General features: G+C 45.0%; 2 protein-coding genes across 2 annotated transcripts; one reads left to right on the forward strand and one right to left on the reverse strand.

Annotated features, from left to right (window-relative positions):
• Positions 1 to 3,383: 3,383 nt before the first annotated feature.
• AICDA (activation induced cytidine deaminase) lies at positions 3,384 to 9,847 on the forward strand. The gene is made up of 5 exons (XM_005531039.3): positions 3,384 to 3,560; positions 6,807 to 6,954; positions 7,408 to 7,678; positions 7,859 to 7,974; positions 8,257 to 9,847. Exons 1-5 carry the CDS (start codon positions 3,553 to 3,555, stop codon positions 8,308 to 8,310), a joined length of 597 nt encoding a protein of 198 aa, XP_005531096.2. The 5' UTR covers positions 3,384 to 3,552; the 3' UTR covers positions 8,311 to 9,847.
• Positions 9,848 to 13,167: 3,320 nt separating this feature from the next.
• Positions 13,168 to 19,820, reverse strand: LOC102100747 (C->U-editing enzyme APOBEC-1-like). The gene is made up of 5 exons (XM_014259742.2): positions 19,802 to 19,820; positions 18,387 to 18,414; positions 17,614 to 18,002; positions 16,153 to 16,280; positions 13,168 to 13,778 (listed from the first exon to the last, which is right to left on the reverse strand). Exons 1-5 carry the CDS (start codon positions 19,815 to 19,817, stop codon positions 13,752 to 13,754), a joined length of 588 nt encoding a protein of 195 aa, XP_014115217.2. The 5' UTR covers positions 19,818 to 19,820; the 3' UTR covers positions 13,168 to 13,751.
• Positions 19,821 to 20,003: the final 183 nt, after the last annotated feature.

A 20,003-nucleotide genomic window follows, 5' to 3' on the forward strand; every position in this document is an offset into this window, starting at 1 on the left:
TAGGAATAGGGCTCTCTGCCCCATGTCCTAAAAGCAAGCTGCTCTACATCTAGTGTGGAGGGTTTTTTTGCACCCAGGACTGGAGTAATGAGAGTGGTGTGCCTGGCAGAGGTGTCTGAGCAAGTGCACTACCTTTGTGTTGGGTCAGTCGTGCTAAATAGGGTGACAAAACTTTGTGGAGCAAAGGCAGTGCAATGTGTGTGCAATAAATGAGCATTCTGAGATATAGTCTCACACTTAGTATATGCTCATATATAGCGAGCATGTTCTATGTGCTTATAATAACCAAGCATAGCAGCTTATTTATCTGACAGTGCCTGACTGCAGGGAGCTCCACCACTCTCCTGCTCAGCATCTCTGTGCAAGTCAGTGGCTGTGCTGCTTCAGCACTCGTGGAGCAGAGAAAGTTCTTCTGTTTGATGTTTTCTCTTGAGGCCAGGGGAAGCAGGTGTCTGTGTTTCTTGTGTTCAGTGTAAAACCAACCAACTGCTGGTAGAGGCGCTACTTTCAAAAGGCGATTTCTGAGCAAAGGGTGAATGGAAAAAACAAATTTATATTTATAATGGTATGCACCAACACATGACTTCCTGTTGACTAAACAAGCAACCTCTCCTCTGCTTTTGGGCTAGATAATTTAAATTATTCACTTTACTTTTGCTGTCTAATTTCTTGGTAATTTGCTTTCTGAATCTTTCTTAAAAGTAATGGTAGCATTCCTCCTCTCACCCCCCCTTACACCTGACCACTGCTCTTCAGCCAGCAGTAATTTCTCTGTTCTCACCCCAAGATAGAAAATAAAGCTCTGAGCATAAGAAACCTGAAGGGATGCTAGAACATCCTTCCATGATCCCGAAATGCTGGAGCAGTGCCTCTTGCTAGATAAAACTCCAAACACAGCAGCACAGGGACCCTCTCCAGCCTTCCCCACCAGCCTTTAACTCACCTGAGCTTTGATCAGAAATAGCGATAAAGTCATGTTCAGTATTTTCCTCTCCCCTCTTCAAGTCCCTCTCCAAATTGGTTTTCATTGAGCAGAAAGGACAGAAAACTGGAGTGGTCAACATATCTCCTTATGTATTAGTTCCAGCATATGCTTGGCATATGTAACAGATTTGGCAATTTCAACCAGGGAGAAAGCTGGACAAGCAACCAGATCAGGGATCAGTGACTTTTCCAAGGTTTTCCAAACTAATTTTTTCTTTAACCAGAGCAGGGGTGACATCTGCTAATGAGCAAAATCTTGCTGTGGCAAGAGAGTGCAGCGTCTGTTTTAGGCAGAACTGCATAGGAACTGAAGGTCCCTCTTGAAATGTCCCCTGGCTTTACTACAAGACGCTAAAACACATCCACACCAGCATATTTCTGCTCTGGGGATTAGAGACAGAGGTAGAGAATCTCTGCCACTGACTTTGTGCACTTGCACCTCACATGTGAGGGAAGTTACCAGCCTAAATGAAGGGCATTAGAAAGCCCACAGCAGTGTTTAGTCTTGAGAGCCTTGCCATTAATTATAGTTCATCTGTTTGTTCATCCATTCTTTCTTATCTCTGTGGAGAGCAAAGCAGCTCTCAACGTTTAAGGGAAAGATGTTTTAAACATGGAAGGATGAATTCCACTTACAGGCAGGACCAGAGAAAGGATCTAGTTATGAGACTTGACATGTAAAACCTTTGAGAAAATAACTTTGCACCAATGAAATTCATAGGGAAGACCAGGCTGGCCATGGAAATATTTCCTGAGTCCTTTCAAAACAGAAAATTTTATATAAGATTTTCTTCAATCTTTTGGCTATGAAAATTGAGAACCAGCACAAGAATAAAGGTGAATTTACTTTGATTTATTGAATTAAACACAAACAGCTGTGATCTCTGATTTCCAGAATGTTTAGCTTTTTGTTTTTGCTTTTCTCTTTTTTTGATGTCCTGTGTAAGAATTGTCCCCTTTGAATTATTAAAAGAAAATCTAGTATTAAAGTGTGATGTGTCGGTCTGACCTAGGAGATTTGTCACAAGATGCTACTAGAGCAAAGGCTGAAAAGGGACAGCTGTTTCATTAGCCAGACTGTTCTCTTAGACTCTGTTAAGTAGGACAGGGATTCTCAAGGATTTCAGTCTCTTCTAGCTTTTGTCAAACACTAGGAGCCAGATCCTTGAGGAGGATAATTGCCACAGCTCTTGAGACCAATGCAGCTGACAAAATGTGTGCTCATTGAGCATGTGTCCTACCCAGGCATTTCCTTCAGGAGTAGTACAGCCCATTCCTGGGCCTTGCAGGTGTGCTTCTCCTTTTCCTGAAGTATGCCATGCTCTCTGCTCTCAAAAAGAAGTCCTCTCCAAGCGCTGGGCTAGAGAGTCTGCTCTGTTCTGGCAACTCATCTCTCCTTTACATGTTTTTGCATATACTGGTTTCACAAAGCCTTAGCATTCTGAAAACCAGTAAAATTAATAAGGAAAGTAAATCAAGCAGAGAAAAAACGAAGAACTACCCTAGCGTGAGATAAACAAAAGCGCTGCTTCTCAGCCATGCCCCACTTGAGGCAGGAACAGAGCAGTGTCCCCTGGCTGCCTCCTCGGCACCCTGCCCCATCCCTTGGCTGTCCTTCAGCCCTGCAGAGGGGATGGCTGCCAGGGCAGGAGCAGAGCCTGGGCAGCCCAGAGCACTGCTGGCAGAGCAAAGTGTGTGCATCCTGGCTGCCAGCCTGGCTGTGACAGAGCAGACCTCAGTCAGGGGGTCCCAATTGTCACCCTGCCACCAGCAGAGTTCGGTGCTGGTGCCAGGACCACCTGGAACAGCAGGATCCCACTGGTGCTTTGTGCACAGCTTTGCAATGCAGGCCTGCCACCACTCCTGGAATGTTGACAGGGCTCAGACACCCTTGGTAATGTTCAGGTGCCCATGGGAGCTGAGCTGAGTCCCTCTCACTCTCATCTTCAGCTTCCGTGTTGCTCCATGCAACTCCTGGGCCTTTCAGGAGGTCACAGAGGAGAAGGGGAAGTCTGCCAACAATATGGTGTTCCCTGAGCTCCTTCCAGCAGGGTGGCTCCAGGTTGCCTCACAGAGCTGCCTGTGGCAGAGCAGGGCAGGGTCACCACCGTCCCTGCACAGCTGCGTGATGCGAAGCCCGGAGGGATGGTGTGGTTTTGCCCACATTCACAGTAGTGGTACACAAGCTCTCAGGCCCCCCTCTAACCACTAGACAATGTTTCCTGCCTTGTTATGCTATTGATATTATTTCAGAATAATTTTGCAGGTGGGGAGGGCCAGTAGGCAGTGCAGGGGGGATGGTGACCAATGGGCGCTGAGCATCTTTCAGAACTGATGCCCCTTTGCATCTCAACACTTTCTTCTTCAGCTCCTGCAGCTCCAGAAACCCTTTTAACTCCTCCCTCAACCACACCCCGATGAAAGCCAGTAGGGAATAGATAGGGGTGAATGGGGAGGGGACACACAGGCCAGTCCACATTTCTGTACATCAGGTCAGAGGGCTGCAGAGACAGAGTCTACGACATAACCTCCCTGTAATCCCAGCACCTGAGAGAGAACCTGGGAGTCATGGACAGGTAAAATGAATGCCTCTAGTTTCTTGCTCATCTGAGAAATTAGAGTCTTCCTGTCAGAATTAACTTCCTTTCCTTCTGGTGTTGACCATCCCTTTCCCTTTCCCCATCTGACTCACTGATTGAAATCCCTGCCTGTCCTGCTCTTGCAACTTGCATCTCTGTGTCTCTGTTGTTCTTTCTTTTTGACTGTCTGCCACCTGCACTCTTTTCCCCTTCTGTCATTTATTTTTTGTGGCTATTCTCTGTTCCTTTCATTGTTTTTCTTTTCTAGAAACAAAGGATGATAACAAAAGGATGAACAGTCAGATGCTATCTGCCGCTTAAGCACCTCACTCCTCTACTTGCACAGCAATTACTCTGTGAGCTTATTATGACTAATCACTCTCCACAATTGCATACTATGCACACACTAAGGGGGCTTCACTCTGATTTCATGAATCTTTATTTGAGGAGAAGACCTCCATTCAGGCTGCTTCTTCAGTGCCCAGGTATAATTACAGCTCCTGTGTCCTTGCTGCTTTCCCTTGAGCTGTTCTATAGCCATAGGAGTTGCATGGGTATCCAGCAGCTTATACCTAACCAGACATCTGCTCAGTTGCACCACACAACATCTGCTCATTCATTATTCTGTTTGCACCAGCCATATTCTGAAATCCTCCCTGGGAAAAGAAAAAACAAAAACCTGGGATGGTGAACTCCAGAGGAAAGGGAGAGAAAGAACTGGTGTTAATGAACATTTCTAGTTGAACAAATGTCTTCTGTGATTCAAATTGTCTTCAATTTGTTCTGAAACTGAAAAATAATCTAAGTGATCGTATTTTTCTTTTTCTGTGGTTTGGGGTCATTTCTTGTTCTTCACTCTTATTTGCATCCACATGCTACTCTGCTAGGGCAAAAACATTGAACAGAGCAAAAAGAATGAGATGTGAAAAGGGACAATTAGAAGAAGAATCAGAAACTTTTTGAAAGCAAATGGTTTTGCTCAAAACTTTAATATATATATATATATATATATACACATATATATACATATACACACAGACACACATACATACATACATATATATATATATAAGGAAAAGCAGACTTTTCCTTATGTTTTTGATGTGATAAAAAGCATTTTTGCATATGGGTTTTAATGAAACATCAACATAATTGTAATTGTTTTTCACCTGGCTTATATATTTATTCAGCAAGCAATTGCCCTGTGCCCAGTGCCTCTGCTCTGTTTTCTGCAGTTGTGGCACACCTCAGGCAAGTGCTTTGCAATCCTCTGTCCCATTGCACCTGTGCAATTCTCTGGGTTTATCTTTTCTGGACAATCTGAGGATCTGCCACCACAGAACAGATCCCCTCTCCAGCATCTCTGGATGCACAGTCTTTTCCATATCCCTGCAAGAGCACAACTAAGACCTAGAAACCTGTGGTGAACCACTGGTAGATAATTTTATGAGGAGACCAATATGTGTGTGCATGTCTGTGTGTTTGTGTGTTAGGAACACAGAGGTGTTCATTTGTAAGTGTACAAAGGCAGGGAAATAGGGTGAATCTAAGGTGGTAGGAAGTGAGTCAGCTGTAAGTGTGAGAAAGTTGATGAAGAACATACAGTGGGTATGGGAAACATGCACACAACAAGGGGCGACAAAATGCAGTGGGATCAGCTCATGCTCTACTCCTGACACAACCTGCAAGCCCAGCAGAGCAGGACTGCAACAGTGCTCATGGGAGAGACCTCCAGGAATGGACTCAGACTGTTGTTTGGCTTAATGAAATACTTAATGGGAATGCTTTACCTTCCTGAGTGTGTGCAGTCTTCTCTATGGACTTTCTTCTAACAGAAGACGTGCTCGCATGCGATGTGCTCCTGCAAATCCTGTCTGTATAAAGCATGGCAAAACAGAGTATGTGTGTGCTTCCTCTTTCTGTGTGAGCAGGACAGGTATTTTTGTACTGCAGGCTGAGGGAGACAGGGCAGGAAAGAGTCATTTTCCTATCTGTGGGACAATCAGGGGAGCAAGGGTGTCTGAGGAAGAATATGTCTGATGCAGGTGAGGAGCAGTAGGGAGTGTCACACAGCCTCGAAGCATGTCACTATGTAACAAAAGGCAAAAGGATATGCATGACTGTGTGAATGAGTACCTGTGATGCAGTCTGTGATGTGTCAGAGTGTACAAGGGAGAGAAGCTCCTGGAGGAGCAGAGAAGATGCCTGTTAGGTGGTCATTAAGTGCTCTGCAGTTCTCAAACTGTACAGTGGCACTGGCAAACAGATGAAGGGTACCTAGACTCCCTGATTTAAATTCTTAACAAACCCCAAACCCCCTTTTCTACACTTCAGTGGAGATCCTCCAGAAAACCCAGCTCAGTATCTCTTAAACTTACCCCATCTTTGTGCTGAACATCAGCCTAACAGTGGGAAAAGATGATAAAGGACGTGATTATTTTTAACCTATTCACTTCTGTTTTGCATTGCTGCGGGGGAGGTGAGTATCTCACCTCAATGAACCCAGCTGTCTGTGTCCCTCCACTCTGCAGTGGGGCTGTTAGATATGGCTCATGACTGCCTTACACCCTCCCTGTGCTCCTGCTGCCTCTCCCCAGCAGGGTCCCTGGGCACGGGAGCAGGCCTATGCCAGACTTGATGTCTGTCTGCTGTGGAAATGATACTTGTGTCTGGAGAGGTGACAGCATGCCTACCTGTTATATATTCCATCAGCTGCTGGATGGCATCTTTCCCTAGTCCTGCACATTTTCAGCTCTCTTCTTCTTTTAGGCAGTGCTTGGAAGACGTTCAGTCCAGTCTTCTCTGGAGAGATTCCAATTTCATCTGTGCCTTGCCCCAGTGGATTTTCAGGTTTTCATATAGCAAAAATAGCATCTCTTGATGACTGAACTCTACACCCTCTCTTCAGAGGTCTTCTCAGATGCCTTCATCCTTCTCCCTTATTGGTGTCCATGTTCTGGATATTTTCAGATGTTTTCACACTCTGCCCACCCACAGTTGCTGTTTGACTAATCACTATTAATTCACAAACCATTTCCACTCACAAGGTCACCTGCTTCATCCCCAGAGTCATGCCTGCATCCTTTCCCTAGAACATTTCATGCAAATGACTGACACTCTTCTCATACCGAGAGGCTTGGATGTGAAGAGGATATTTTTGGTGCTGAGCCCTCAAGAGAGACGTGGTGAGCTGCTGGCCGCAGGGTGGGGCTAATGTAAATTCTCTTTTGTCTTCTCCTGCAGCATCCTCATGCAAAGGAGGCTCTTCCTCTACAACTTCAGGAACCTGCGCAAGGCCAAGGGCCGGCGTGAAACCTACCTCTGCTATGTTGTGAAGCGCCGGGATAGCGCTACCTCGTGCTCCCTGGACTTCGGATACCTGCGCAACCAGGTACGGGGAACGCCTTGCCATCCCCTCGGGAGGTGCCTGCAGCCTCAGTTTGCCCGGGGCAGCAGGGAGCAGAGGGCTGTGACAGGAACTCGGGCACAGCTGGGCACCGTGCTGGCACACTCCACTTCAGGGATGCCACCTCCGGGTGAAGCTGTGCTTTGCGCTATCCCTGAGTGTGTTCCCAGCAAGACATCCGCACTCCCTGCTGCTCTAGCAGCCTACGGACCTTCCCGCTTAGCTCCCGTCCATCCCGTTTGTCCATCCCTCCACATCAGCGCCCTCCAGGCCTTATCTAGCCCCTAAGTACCACCGTGCCTTCTCCCCGGTGTGTGCTGACCTAAGAACGCGTCCCGCACCTCGTTTCTCCTCCCTCACGCCCCCTCCTTGTCCCTCTCACACCCGGCTCCCTGCCGCCACCTCACGCCTTGTCCCCGTGTCCCCCGTGTCCCGAAGATGGGCTGCCACGTGGAAGTGCTCTTCCTGCGCTACATCGCAGCCTGGGACCTGGACCCGGGCCGCTGCTACCGAATCACCTGGTTCACCTCCTGGAGCCCCTGCTACGACTGCGCCCAGCACATCGCCAACTTCCTGCGCTCCTACCCCAACCTGACCCTCCGCATCTTCATGGCCCGCCTCTACTTCTGCGAGGACCGCAAGGCAGAGCCCGAGGGGCTGAGGCGGCTGCACAAGGCAGGGGCACAAATTGCCATCATGACCTTCAAAGGTGAGTTGTGCAGGCAAGAAAGAGATGGAGGAGAATGAAGGGGCGTTAGGGAGACCCAGGAGAGGGGAAGGAGGTAGGGCAAGGAGCTGGAGAAGGTGATGCAGAGCGTGATGATTTAGTGATCCTAGGAGAGGTCAGTGTCCTATTGAGCACCCTGTAACCCCCCTATACCTTGCACAGATTATTTCTACTGCTGGAACACATTTGTGGAGAACAGGGAACAGACATTCAAAGGCTGGGAAGGGCTACATGAAAACTCTGTCCATCTTGCCAGGAAACTTCGACGAATCCTCCTGGTAAGGGCCAATTCCCTTTCTTCTTCCAGTGCCTCATCCCTCAACTTACTCCTCACTTCCTCACTACAATTCCTGTCTGCTCTTGCTGCTCATCCCTGCCATCTGCCATTTCATTCGCTCATGTGTCTTCATCTTCCACATCCCTTATACCTCTTCCCCCAAGTTTCTTCGTCTCTCCTCGTTCACTTCCCCTTCTTCCACCTCTCATCCCATCTCCTGCCTCATATTCATGGGTTCCTGCTCACTTGACAACTGACCTACCATTTATATTTTGTCCTGCAGCCACTGTATGAAGTAGATGATTTACGAGATGCCTTTAAAATTCTGGGACTTTGAAGTGAAAGCCATCAGCAATCAGAAGACTTCACAAACACTTGTTCTTTGATTTCCAGCTCTCTTCCTTACATCTTTCTCCTCTTCCCTCCTTACATCCCTCTTCCTTCCAGCCCTGTGTCTAGAGATAAGAGAGATAAGACTATCCTTACTTTTTATTTCCAAGGAGAATTAGGCTGATCTTGTGAAGACACCTTCCCCAGGCTCACACCTTACCCATTGCTAACTGGGAATAGCCAGGACTGCAGTGACACTGCCAGAGAGTGATTTGCCTCCCCTCAGTCTCTGCAGAGCTAATCCAGGTGATCCACTGCATGGAGCTCTGGGTTTAGCCTTGCCCAGGTGGGAGCAGACAGCCTGCAAAGCTGTTTGTGTGACTGTGTTCCCACTGGTATTGCACTGACCTGCACATTTCCTGAGGGCTTCAGGGAGCATATTTTTTTGACTCCTAGAGCTGCACTACACTCAGCTGCTCTGTTGTCCTGCCCTGTGAAACAGTTTATTTATCCTTCTAGATGTTGGTAGGAAGTCGAAAACCATCTCGACTGAAGTGGTACAGCCTGTGTATTAACAGCAAAGCTGGCCAGATACTGGAAAGCTCAGCTGAGAGTGTTGAAGTGGGTCCTTGACAGCCCAGGTAGCTCAGCTTGCAAACCTCACTTGAAGCCAGCAGGTGTGCCTAAGTGGATTGTGTGCAGAGCACCACAGCTCTCACTGTGTGGAGTGCTCTTCATCCACTGAGCACTTCCCCCTAGACCAGACATGCAAAATACTCCCTCCCCAGCCAACTGCCTCTGCTGGAGGCACCTTTACAGTCCCACAGCTGTTTTTCCAAGTCTTCTACTGACCGTAATATGGCCAGGAATGTCTAGTTGGTGACTGTACTGAGAGCTGGCCAGAAAAAAGTGCTGGCATACGCAAAGCTCTTTAGCCTGTAAATAGGTATCTTCTGTAGGGGTGAAAATCAAATCATCCTCCTGCCTGGCAATCACTGTTTCCACTAGGGGACCCCGCTAGCTCCTGATGTGGTCTTTACAAGTCTTTACAAGACTGTCTTCACACAGTCTTTACAAGCTGGAGATAAGGGTTCATAGTACATGCCTGCTCACCACCACCTTACCACCACCTAAATTATAGCTGGATTGCCCTCTCCAATCTAACCTTTTGAGGCTTTGACAAGGCTAAGTGCATCCTACACTCTGAGTGTGCTCCGTCATTTCCTTCACGATGGCTGCAAGTTCTCTGCTCAGTCCTGCTCCTCATTCTGGGTAAGGCTGGAGGCTCCTCTGGACACCTCTGGTGCTAGGCCAGATTCAGGAGGACAACAGAGAGCCCTGCTCTCTGCTAGGAGAGGTCACAACCAGCCAGGTGTGTCACAACCTTCCTACAACTTCAGGCTTCCAAGGCACTCTCAGCTTGAGGAATTTCGACCAGGAATAGCAATAAGAGTCCTTTGCAAAGTATTAATTTGCAAGCATGGTGTTGTATATTTGTTTCATATGGTGCATATTATTTATATAAATAAAAGTCTTACAAACAAGCACCTGGTTTTGTCATTTTTTTGGTATCATGTGGGTGAAGGAGGAAAATTGGATACAGAGGATTGATGTATCATCTCTTCTTTCTGATTTCTGGAGGCACAACTTGGAAATATTAAACTGTTATCATACTTTTACTTGTAGCTTTGAAGTTATTGACAATGTCACCCAGCAGATCAAGGCAGATAAATTGTTCAAGTACTTTGGAAATACTACCAAAAATCTCTGAAGTTATTTGAGATGCTTCTTTCCTTGATGGCCAGCCTATTCTGCCCATTCATGACTCATAATTGGCCACAATGGACACAGAAGGGCTGACCCAATATGCTTCACAAAAGAAGAGGAGAAGCAAAGATGTGTAAAGAATCATCGTCTTTCAAATTCTGGTATTGGCCTGCACAACAGCATTGTGCTTCTCAGTGAAATTGTTAGGAAAAAATTAGCATTTTCTTAAAAAGGAGTTGAGATACTGGTTTTTGTTTAAATTTTGACTAACACTGAGTTGAAGATACTTGTTGAAACATGACAACAGGTGACACTGTACAGGAGGAAAAAATGCAATGAGTAAATGCAAAGAATCATGAACTACATTAAGAATACATCCTATGTTTATATTCTTCTTAACTTAAATTTGATTAAGTACAGAGTGGACTCTAGAGTTAATCCATGTGATTCAGCTATAGGAATTTAGCTATTTTGCTATGGAGATTGTTTTAACTGTACTTTTTCTGTTCACAAATACCAATTCATATTGTTTGTTACAAGGCATTCTTTAATTTGGCTTTCTAAATTAATTCAACCTCAAACACTTTAGGTGTCTCTGCCAAGAATAACTCCCTGGAGGGCGGCTGTTATGGAGTAATGTTACTTTTTTAGCCTAAGATGTTTTTCTTGCTTTGTAGACTGTGCATATAGTGAACATTTCACTGCTGATAATATATTTTTGAGGACCACTTATCTTTACAGCCTTATGGAGATTGTGGGTGTGCTGTTCTAGGTGTCTCTCTCCTTTATATGCACCTGGACAAAATCTAAGCTCTCAAGGGGAGTGTGGCAAATACACCTCCGGCCCAGGCTGCCTGAGCTGTGGGAAATGGGGGCTTGTGATTTCTGGGAGGGCATTTCCTCCCCAGACTGTGGGGAGCAGCCAGAGCAGGGGCTTGGTGCTGGCTGAACCCCCAGTCTCACTTGATCAACACTCCATGGTTTGCAGCAATGAACAAGGCACAGGCACATGCAAGTAGCTGTAGAGGATCGGTCCTTGATAACAGAGGAAACAGGACAAACGGGATGGAATGGTGACTGGCGTGGACAGCTCTGCATGGCTGCCATCTCCTGGTGCACAGGGGTGTCTGGCATCCTGCTGAGGGTGTTGCCTTGGAGGGATGTTGATCCATACTGCAAACAGCTCCCAAAGTGTGCCTCTCAACAACCCCCAGAACATGTCCACAGAAGAGCAGGACACTGACATCATTACCACAGCTGCACACAGCAACACTCCAGGTCTGAACACGGTGTCCTTGGACTTTGCAATAATAAGAAACAGATCACCATTAAACAATGCAAAGACACACTCCTGACCCTTACAAACACAAGCATGTCTTCTCCCTCCTTGCTTTCTCTTCCTTGCCTGCATGCTTGTACTTGGAAATCAGGATAGAAAGGGGTTTCAGGGTCATGGAATTTGGTCCCTTGCTACTTGTCCCTTCAGGGGGTTTTCAGCTTAGATGTATTTGTGTCCAACATTGTCTTTGGGTACATTTTTCTACTCTCCCTGATGCTGACCCTTTAGCATTCCTATGAGCAGAAATGACATTATTTCATCATATATATATTAAATATTCACAGTGATGGAAGTCAGATTTGGTTCACAGAAGAAACATGAAGGGATTTGGCAGAGAAGAGACCCCTTGTTCAGACAACGTGAGCAATGATGAGCAGAGCCTTAGCTGGGGAAGGAGAAAGTGGGTTGCTGCAAGAGCAGAGGTCATAGTGGATGAGAAGGCACCAAAGGGTGGCAAGTATTCTGGAGTTTGCCTTTGGCTTTTAAACCTCTCATACACTTCTGTCTTAGGCAGGTTTCCCCTCAGGCTTCCAAACCCACATCAGATATGGCTAAAACTCCATCACTGTTGCTGCTGTTGCACCCAAGTTCCAGCGCAGGGAGGGTGTTGATGGCTCCTCACTATAACCTTGTCATTAATTCACACTTCAGAACTATCCCACTCTACAAGCTGGCACAATGTTTTTACCAGTCCAGAGGGCCAGAAGAAGATGAGAGCAGACCAGCTGCCTTCTGTGGTTACCTTTAAAGGCTACCAGGGTGGTAGACCCACCTCTAGGCTCTCACATGTCAGTAGGGACACAGCAGGGATACAGCAGAATGCAAATTCACTCTGGCAGATAAAACTGGTGTGAAAAACTTCACTGGGCTTACTTGGAACTGGCAAGCTTCCAAAAAGACCAGAGGAAGTTTGTCCTCCTGCCTTCAGCGGGAAAGGGCTGAGCCCTGGCCATGGATGGTTACGGACCCTGCTAAACTATACTAAACTGCATGTTGATCAAGTGATTTGATTGCTCCCTGAGAAAACGAAGAGTAAACAATATAATGTCCAGAAAGAGAGCATGTGGAATCCAGTATGAGGCCCTGGACAGACGGAAGAAAATTTTAGCTGTGCTATACATTGCTTGGAGTTGTTTTATTTGACTAATATAGGAGACATGCCCCAGCCAGCTGTGCTCAGACTTAGATAAACTCTCATACTGAGGGGACTGGAGCTGCTTCCTCAGCCTGCAGCTTTTCTGGCTGTCTCAGTGGTCTGCTAAACATCTGGAGATTTTGGCATGGCCAAAGGACGCTATAAGCATTCCATTTATGAATTGGAAGAGATAGGCACAGTTCCCACCAGCCCCTGCTTTGTTTTTCGAGTTATCATTTGTGCATGTTGTGGATCCCAGCATCAGCACATATCCCAGTGGGATCACACAGTGGGCCTCCTGCTTGAAGAGGTTGGGAATCATGACACATGGACCTTCCCACAAGATTCATTCAGATGATCTACATTATTTGCTGTTCAAATTCAAAACTGCTGCAAGACCCAAAACACCTGAATCTTCTTTTTGCCTTCTATCAGTAGAGAGAGCTCAGAGTTTTCAGCATCTCCTACTTCACCATTCCACTCCATGTTTCCAGCTGGAAAAGCAGAGACTTTTTACTTTGTTTCCACAGTTTGCAACGAGCAGCTGCGTCTCCCGAGTGTGGAATTACAAGGGAAGGTTGTGTATAGAGGAGCTGAACAAGAAAAGCAAAGTTTCCACAGGGTTGACATATTCCCTTTTATTACACTGGTTTTACAGTCATTAATAAAGTTTACACCCATAAATAAAACCTTAAGATGAAGTATTATTACAGTATTGCATAAATACTGTAATAGCATGAAATATTTTCTGAAACATATACACATGTATCCTCATAAGAAATTCTGAAAGCAAGAATGCATGGCTGGTTAGTTCTTTGGAACAGATCAGAGCATGAAAAATGTTACATGCTGGCCTCTCAAGAGGGCACTTGCAGAATCTGACTGCAGAATCTGCAGACGTGGAAGGCCTGATTATGGGGCATGGTCTCCATCCCCACTGGACTCTCAGGAAGCTCTCTAAAGACCAGAGTGTCCTGGATGCCTGGCTGCATCATCCAAACTTCCTTATGGCTTCTCATGCGCTCCTTCTGTTCTGTTCAATCTTCTGTTCTGTTAGCAATGCCCAGCCAGTGATCAGAGTCTTCTCTGGTGGCAGCAAGAAACTTACCAAGGCTGCAGAAGAAAAGACAGCCAGGGACTGGCTTTTCTCGTCTTGTATTGATGCACAAACTGAGCTTGAAAGCATGGTGGTGATGCTCATTAGCACTCAGTTTGACAGAAGTGGAGGAAGCCCCTACGAGGAAGAAAAAAACCCCAAAAAATATTAAAAATTAGATACCAAAAGCTTAAGCTGTTTCTTCAGCATGATAATTTGAAAATAAAGCATCTGCTCTAGGAGATTATTCTGATCCTCCTTCAGCATGCTAGATAATCTCCCTCAGCATACATTTTTCCAGACAACAGGGTAGCACCTCATAATTTACTATGCCATGTATGCCATTCCTAGAAATACAGACCATTTAGAAACAGAGCATTTAAAAGGTGGCAATTTGCATAGCTGGATGCAGGGGAAGTGGAGTCGGATCCTGTGGAAAGGCAGATTTCTGGAGGGGTTAGAAAGGCCCCCACAGAGGTTTCTAGTACCACACCATGTTTGCAGCATGGCTAACTCCAAGGCTGGATCTGGCAGCTCAGAGGAAAGTTCTCAGTGTCTTCAGGGATGGAGGTGACAGCTTCTCTGGGCTCCAGTACAGCACCATTTCCAGGAGAGACTTTTTCCTTCTATCCTGTTGGAATTTCCCTCATTGCAGCTTGTGTGTGTTACCTTGTTTTCTCTCTGTGCATCCTCGAGGAGAGCTTGGCTCAGTATGTGGTGGAAAACTGCATTTGGCCTTTATGTAGTGGAAAACTACAGCTGGATCCCACTTAGCCACTTTCTCTATAGGTCTAGGAAAGCCTTTTTGCTCAGCCTCTCCTTGTAGGGCAAGTGCCCCAGCCCTTTGCAGTGGTAATCCAGCAAATCCCCTCTGGTTCCTCTGTGTCTTTCTTCTGCCAGGGAGGCTAGGGCTTGATGCAACAGTGTGTATTTCTCTGGAGCACTTGCCTGGAACCCACTCACCTCATTACACCTCTGTGTAATTAGTAAAACAGGGTAGGATGTTCAAAAGGGTTGAGCACAAAGACATTCCCATTCCTTGGGGTTGGTAGTTAGTTAGAACTGTTGATGATGGGCCCTATTCACCTTCGTTTGAGGGGTGTCTTGTGTTTAGCTGAGACAGCAGAGCAGTTGAGCTCTGATTTCTAGCAGGCTTTCCAGCCATCACGACCCTGCAGAAATCATCAGTCCCTGGCTGGGACAGGCAATTTGTTAGCTGGCTCTTTAAAACCAAGACCTGAAGGGCAGATTCCCCTTGTACTGCTGTACAGGGAGCCGTGCTGAGTCAGCAGCACTCTGTCAGCACTCACAGGCATTCAGCAGACAGCTCTGCTCAGCTCCCGGCAGGCATCGCACCCTGCACTTCATTGTGCGCAAGCTGCTAAATTATTTAATCATCTCAGGCATTAGGAGACTCAGAAAGGCTGAAAGCCAAGGGGAAGATGTCTCCTAAACCATTACAGTGCATAAAGTACTTTGTTAGATCAGCTGATTGACTGGATATTGCCACTGACTGTGTATCCTGTCACCTGAATATCTTACTCAGACAAGAAATGGAAAGGTCAGGTCTTGAGGTACTGAAAGTCCTATGTAAGGTTTGGGGTGGATGGAACTGAAATTAAGTGTAATGTGTACCCTTTCCTCAGCCAGAAATAAAACAAGGCATTCATAGTATCCTACAAAGACATTAGTTTTGTGTCTGTGACTCAAAAAAAGTTCCTGCCAGCAGTTTTGTGCATCCCTTCCTCCACCTCCTGCCATCCATTCTGCACAGAAGGACTGCTCAAGCAAGAACTGGCTTGCCCCACAAAGGGTGGCTGAGCCCCACAGTTAACTCCAGTTTTAGTCTTCTCTCCTGTTTAGTAGACCACTTCCTCTTTCTGATTAGGATATCAGTACAAATAACTTCTACAGTTGTATGGATTGCAAGAAAAAGGGAAAGCAGATCTTGGTCTGCTTCCTTATTTTATCTTTTATTATCATATATTGATACTCTTATCTGTAAAATCTGATCCTGAAGGTAAATTCACCCATCTGGGCTTTTGAACTTGCTCACTTAAGACACTTAACTAAAATCCATGGCCCTGTCCTGAGAGGCAAAAAAATATTTTTTCATTATTACATGATTACATGATTTTTCATGATTACAAAATCATGATTACAGAGCTGAAGGAGCTTTTTGGGTCAAACAGCTCTGGTAAGCTGCAAGCTAATGAACTGGTAGCTGATTCATGCGAAGGGTGAAAATAATGTTCCCTTTCCTTACTTAAAATCTGAGAGTATGCTGAATCTCTTCTCTTCTCTGCCCCTGGCCACAAAGGCACAATGTAGCAGCATGGTCCTTGGCAATCTCTTGCCTGCTTGGCTCTCTGCTTATGCAGCTTTGAGCTCATGCTTATTTTTCCTACTATCATTTCTGCTAACACCATTGCTGGGATCATCCAAACCTCCTTTTCCTTGGACTTTTTGCATTTGTTTTGAGTCTTGGTGTTTTCTTCAGGTGTCTACTAACCAAAAAGATATGAAAGAGCTCTATGTTATTCAGAAAGAAGTAGATGTGATGTTCAGCGATGTTCTGGGGCTCATAATATTCTTCTCCAGGTTGGTATGCAACAAAATTTCTCCAGCAGTAACTGTAAGCTAAGAAGAGAGATACCCAGTCACCCTTGATGAAAGGATGCCCAGTTCTTCATTAACATGTCAGTGAGTCATTTGTTTCTCAGTAAGAATACAATAAAGGACAAAGATATTCATACAAGGGTTACACAAATAACTACACAAATAAGTTAGTGGAAAGGGGAACCAAAACTCTACAGCGTAGCAATACGTCTAAAAATGAATTGCCAGAGAGAGAAATTGATCATTCTGGTGGCTTGGGCAGCCCTTATCACAAATAGCACACTGTGGCATAAAGCCAAGAGAGTTGGAATCAGCAAGTGGCAGGAGTGAAAAGGGAAGTGGGACATGCAGTCAGAGCTGGTCAGTCTCTCCTTTTGGCAGCCTTGTGCTTGAGAGCACAGTTTGGTATGACAAGTTGCTTCAGTCATGAATCTGTCTGACCTATCCCAATGATCAGGGAAAACATGGAGTGAACACTCTAACATTTAGCAGTTTCATATTGATCTGAGTGTTGATAGGATGATCAGAGCTTCTGTCAGTGCTCTGGTGCTATAACCCCAGAGACAGTACCCCCAATATAAGCAATGTCCTTTAAGATTACATTTGACCTGGTGGGTTTTGTAGCTCCACACTCCAGTGGTAAGCATCCACACAGCTGTGTGAGGTTCGTCTCTTCAAATATACATTCCTTTTTGTGAGCTGCTTATCTGGACTGCTTTTACAGCCAAACATTACCAGGAAAGCAAGATACACACACAAAAAGGCACACATGCAAGACACGTCTTCTGTGATAAATTGTCTGAAAGTCTCCTTTAGACAAGTTTCCTTCTCTGTTCCAGCTACCAAGGGAAACCAATTACTTGATGCAGCTGGTAAGCTGATCTGTCTGTGTATTCTAGGAGGGTGTCCTGGGGTGACTTTATGATACTGGTATCCCCAATCGTCTGGTTTATGTTATATATTAAGTTCTGCACCTTTAAGACTGGCTTTGAGAGCAAGAGAGGGGGAAGAAGAAGCGCGCAGTTTGTGTTAAGGAAAAACATCACTCCCACACATCCCGCTCCTGGACTGTGGTGTCTACAGGTTCTGTCTTGCCCAGGATTTTACAATGCATATAAACAAGGTGTGGATATCTAGAGAAACCTCCAACCCTCCATGTTTGGATTTGGCAAGAAGAAATGACCATGCTGGTCTTGCTGCTGTACAGGGCTGGGGGAGAAATAAGGCAGAAGAGAGTGACATTTTTGTACTCACTAGTTCTCCCCAAAGCCTATCATCACCTATGTTACACACTAAGAGTGCACATAATCCCAGAACTTTCAATCCACACTTAGACAAAGAGTAGCTGGGTTACCTCCAAGATCCATGATACGTATAGAAACTCCATTCATCATCAGGTTGCGGAGACCTTGGCGGTTCCGGACATCGAGGTGCCTGAACAGCTTGGCTGCATGTATTTCCAAGGTCACATTAGGGTGTGACCTCAGGAACTCCAGAATCCTTTCGGAGCAGTTTCCACAGGGACTAGTTGAAAGGAACCAAGTGATGGAGCAAGGAGCTTGTGGCCTGCCATTGAAAGGATTTTCCAAGAAGTTGACTTCAGCATGTCGTCCACAATTGTTTGAGCACCAGTTCCTCCAGATGGAACCATTTCTCCACCTGATTTCATACAGCAGGTACACCGCTCCTCCATTTCGGGTAGGCGAATAATTTCTTTGGAAGTCTGTTGGCTGCATCATCCACCTGCAGAAGAGTACCAGCAGCACTGTGATCCCAGCATTTCAATGATGTTTGGTCCCATTGTGCACTGCCTACTCTCAATATCAGCCAGGACTCCCACTCCCAGCTTTGCCCATCAGAAACCAGCAGCTTGAAGAATGTTGCAATTTAGCAATCTAAATCTGGAATTTGATGAAAACTTCGGAACACCCCCAGCACCTCCTTGAGAACTGTTGGGTGAGTAAACAACCCCATCACCACTCAGAGATCAGCAGCTGTCAAAGCAGTAAGGCAACTGGAAAGGAAGATTGAGGAAAGGGATAGTAAGAATAAAACAAGGCACAAGGCTGTCTCTGGAAATTGCCACGTAGCTCAGGCAGCAGTGAGCAACAGAGCTACATCTCTTACCCTTGGTTGTTTCCTCTGGGTAAGGGACCTGTGTAGACAGAGATTTGTGAGTCACTGAGGATAGCAGGTGAGAAAACAAAATTTCTTGTATACTTTCTGTCCAGACCCCTTTCAGTCTATACACCCCCTGCCAAATCTCTTTTCTCTAAAATGATTCAAAAAGTAATTACTGCACAGCAGGATAGGCTCTCTGGAATGCAGGAGATGTGGACTCCTACCTGGGAGTTGAACTTGATGGTTATTTAAATTATATTGCACATGAACCCTTGCTCAGTTTAGCACATTATGATTGTGTAAACACTCAAGTTTAAATTCCCTGATTTCAGCAGTACTAAATCTGTCTTTCTCTGACTAATCAAAGAGCAGAATCAAATGGCTTATCCCTTAAAAACTTCCAAACCACTTCTACAAGATAGGCAAAGCTTGAGCCATTTTCCCATTGGTACTCATAATCTAGACAAAAACATTTCCACAAGTGACTTCCCATCGGTAACTTTCTAAAAAAAACTAAAAAAAAAAAATCAGTGCCAAGGAAAAAAATACCGGTACACAAAGGAGGGCAACAAATACATACAGGGTGGCAATGCAGACCTGCCTGATTATACATCATTTATCTTCCACAGTGGCAAGCAACTTTGACCCCGTGACTTACTCATGTCTCTAAACCCTTCCCAGATGAGGGTCTAGAGAAAAGCAATTGCAGCTGATCAAGGCTACTTATTTATTTTGTAAAAATCCAACAGAAAACTCTAGGAACCGTCATTTTACTTCAAAAAATAATCTATTTAATTTTTTTAAATTTTAAGTGTATATAAAATATAAATAATTAATTTTATTTTTAGTTTTCATGTATTATACATCATATAATAAAGATTTCTTTTAAAATTTACTTAGAATTAAGATACTAAAGGCATTTTATTGCAGCTTATCTCTTGAAGATGAGAAATTATTAATTATACAGAGTAAAATTACATTTTAACAGGAAGAAAATAGTTTTCCGCATCAACAGAGACATGATCACCTCTTTGCACAGCCTTATTACCCTGATTCTTTAAGAAGAATATTCTAGTTATATTCCACAATGAAAATAAAATAGATGAATAAGCTAACTAAATTGCTCCATTCTTAAATGCCTTTGAGATCTCTCTTCACAGTATAAGTTCTTTTGGATTTTGAATTCTTCCTGCCATACCAAGGTTAACATAATTATATTAATATTTTGAAGCTGGACCTAAGACTCAAGATATGGTGATGTGTTCAAAGACATAACACACATACCCATGTCTGCCACCTGTGCATCCACTTGCCAGCAAAACACATTTGTGTCTACACTCCAGTCCTTTAGATACAACTACAGTAAATATCTATAGTTGAATATGGAGAAATAGGCCTGCCTTTCACATAAATGTACTTACGTCTGCCAGCAGCCATGGGTATTTCTGGATTTGTGTGTTGCTTCCTGGGAGTGTGCCTTTATAAATCTTATGTTAGTTTCAGTTTCTATTCCTGAATCAGAATACTATCAGATCTTCCGGACTTATTCATGTTGCTCAGCGTTTCCTTATGCTTTCTTCACGATTACTTGCACTATCCAACTGGCTGAAGCTGAAAGCAAGC

The sequence above is a fragment of the Pseudopodoces humilis genome, chromosome 2 (assembly GCF_049639895.1).
Source record: "Pseudopodoces humilis isolate 2021_Gansu_Grassland_sample_001 chromosome 2, ASM4963989v1, whole genome shotgun sequence".
Lineage (NCBI taxonomy): Eukaryota > Metazoa > Chordata > Aves > Passeriformes > Paridae > Pseudopodoces > Pseudopodoces humilis.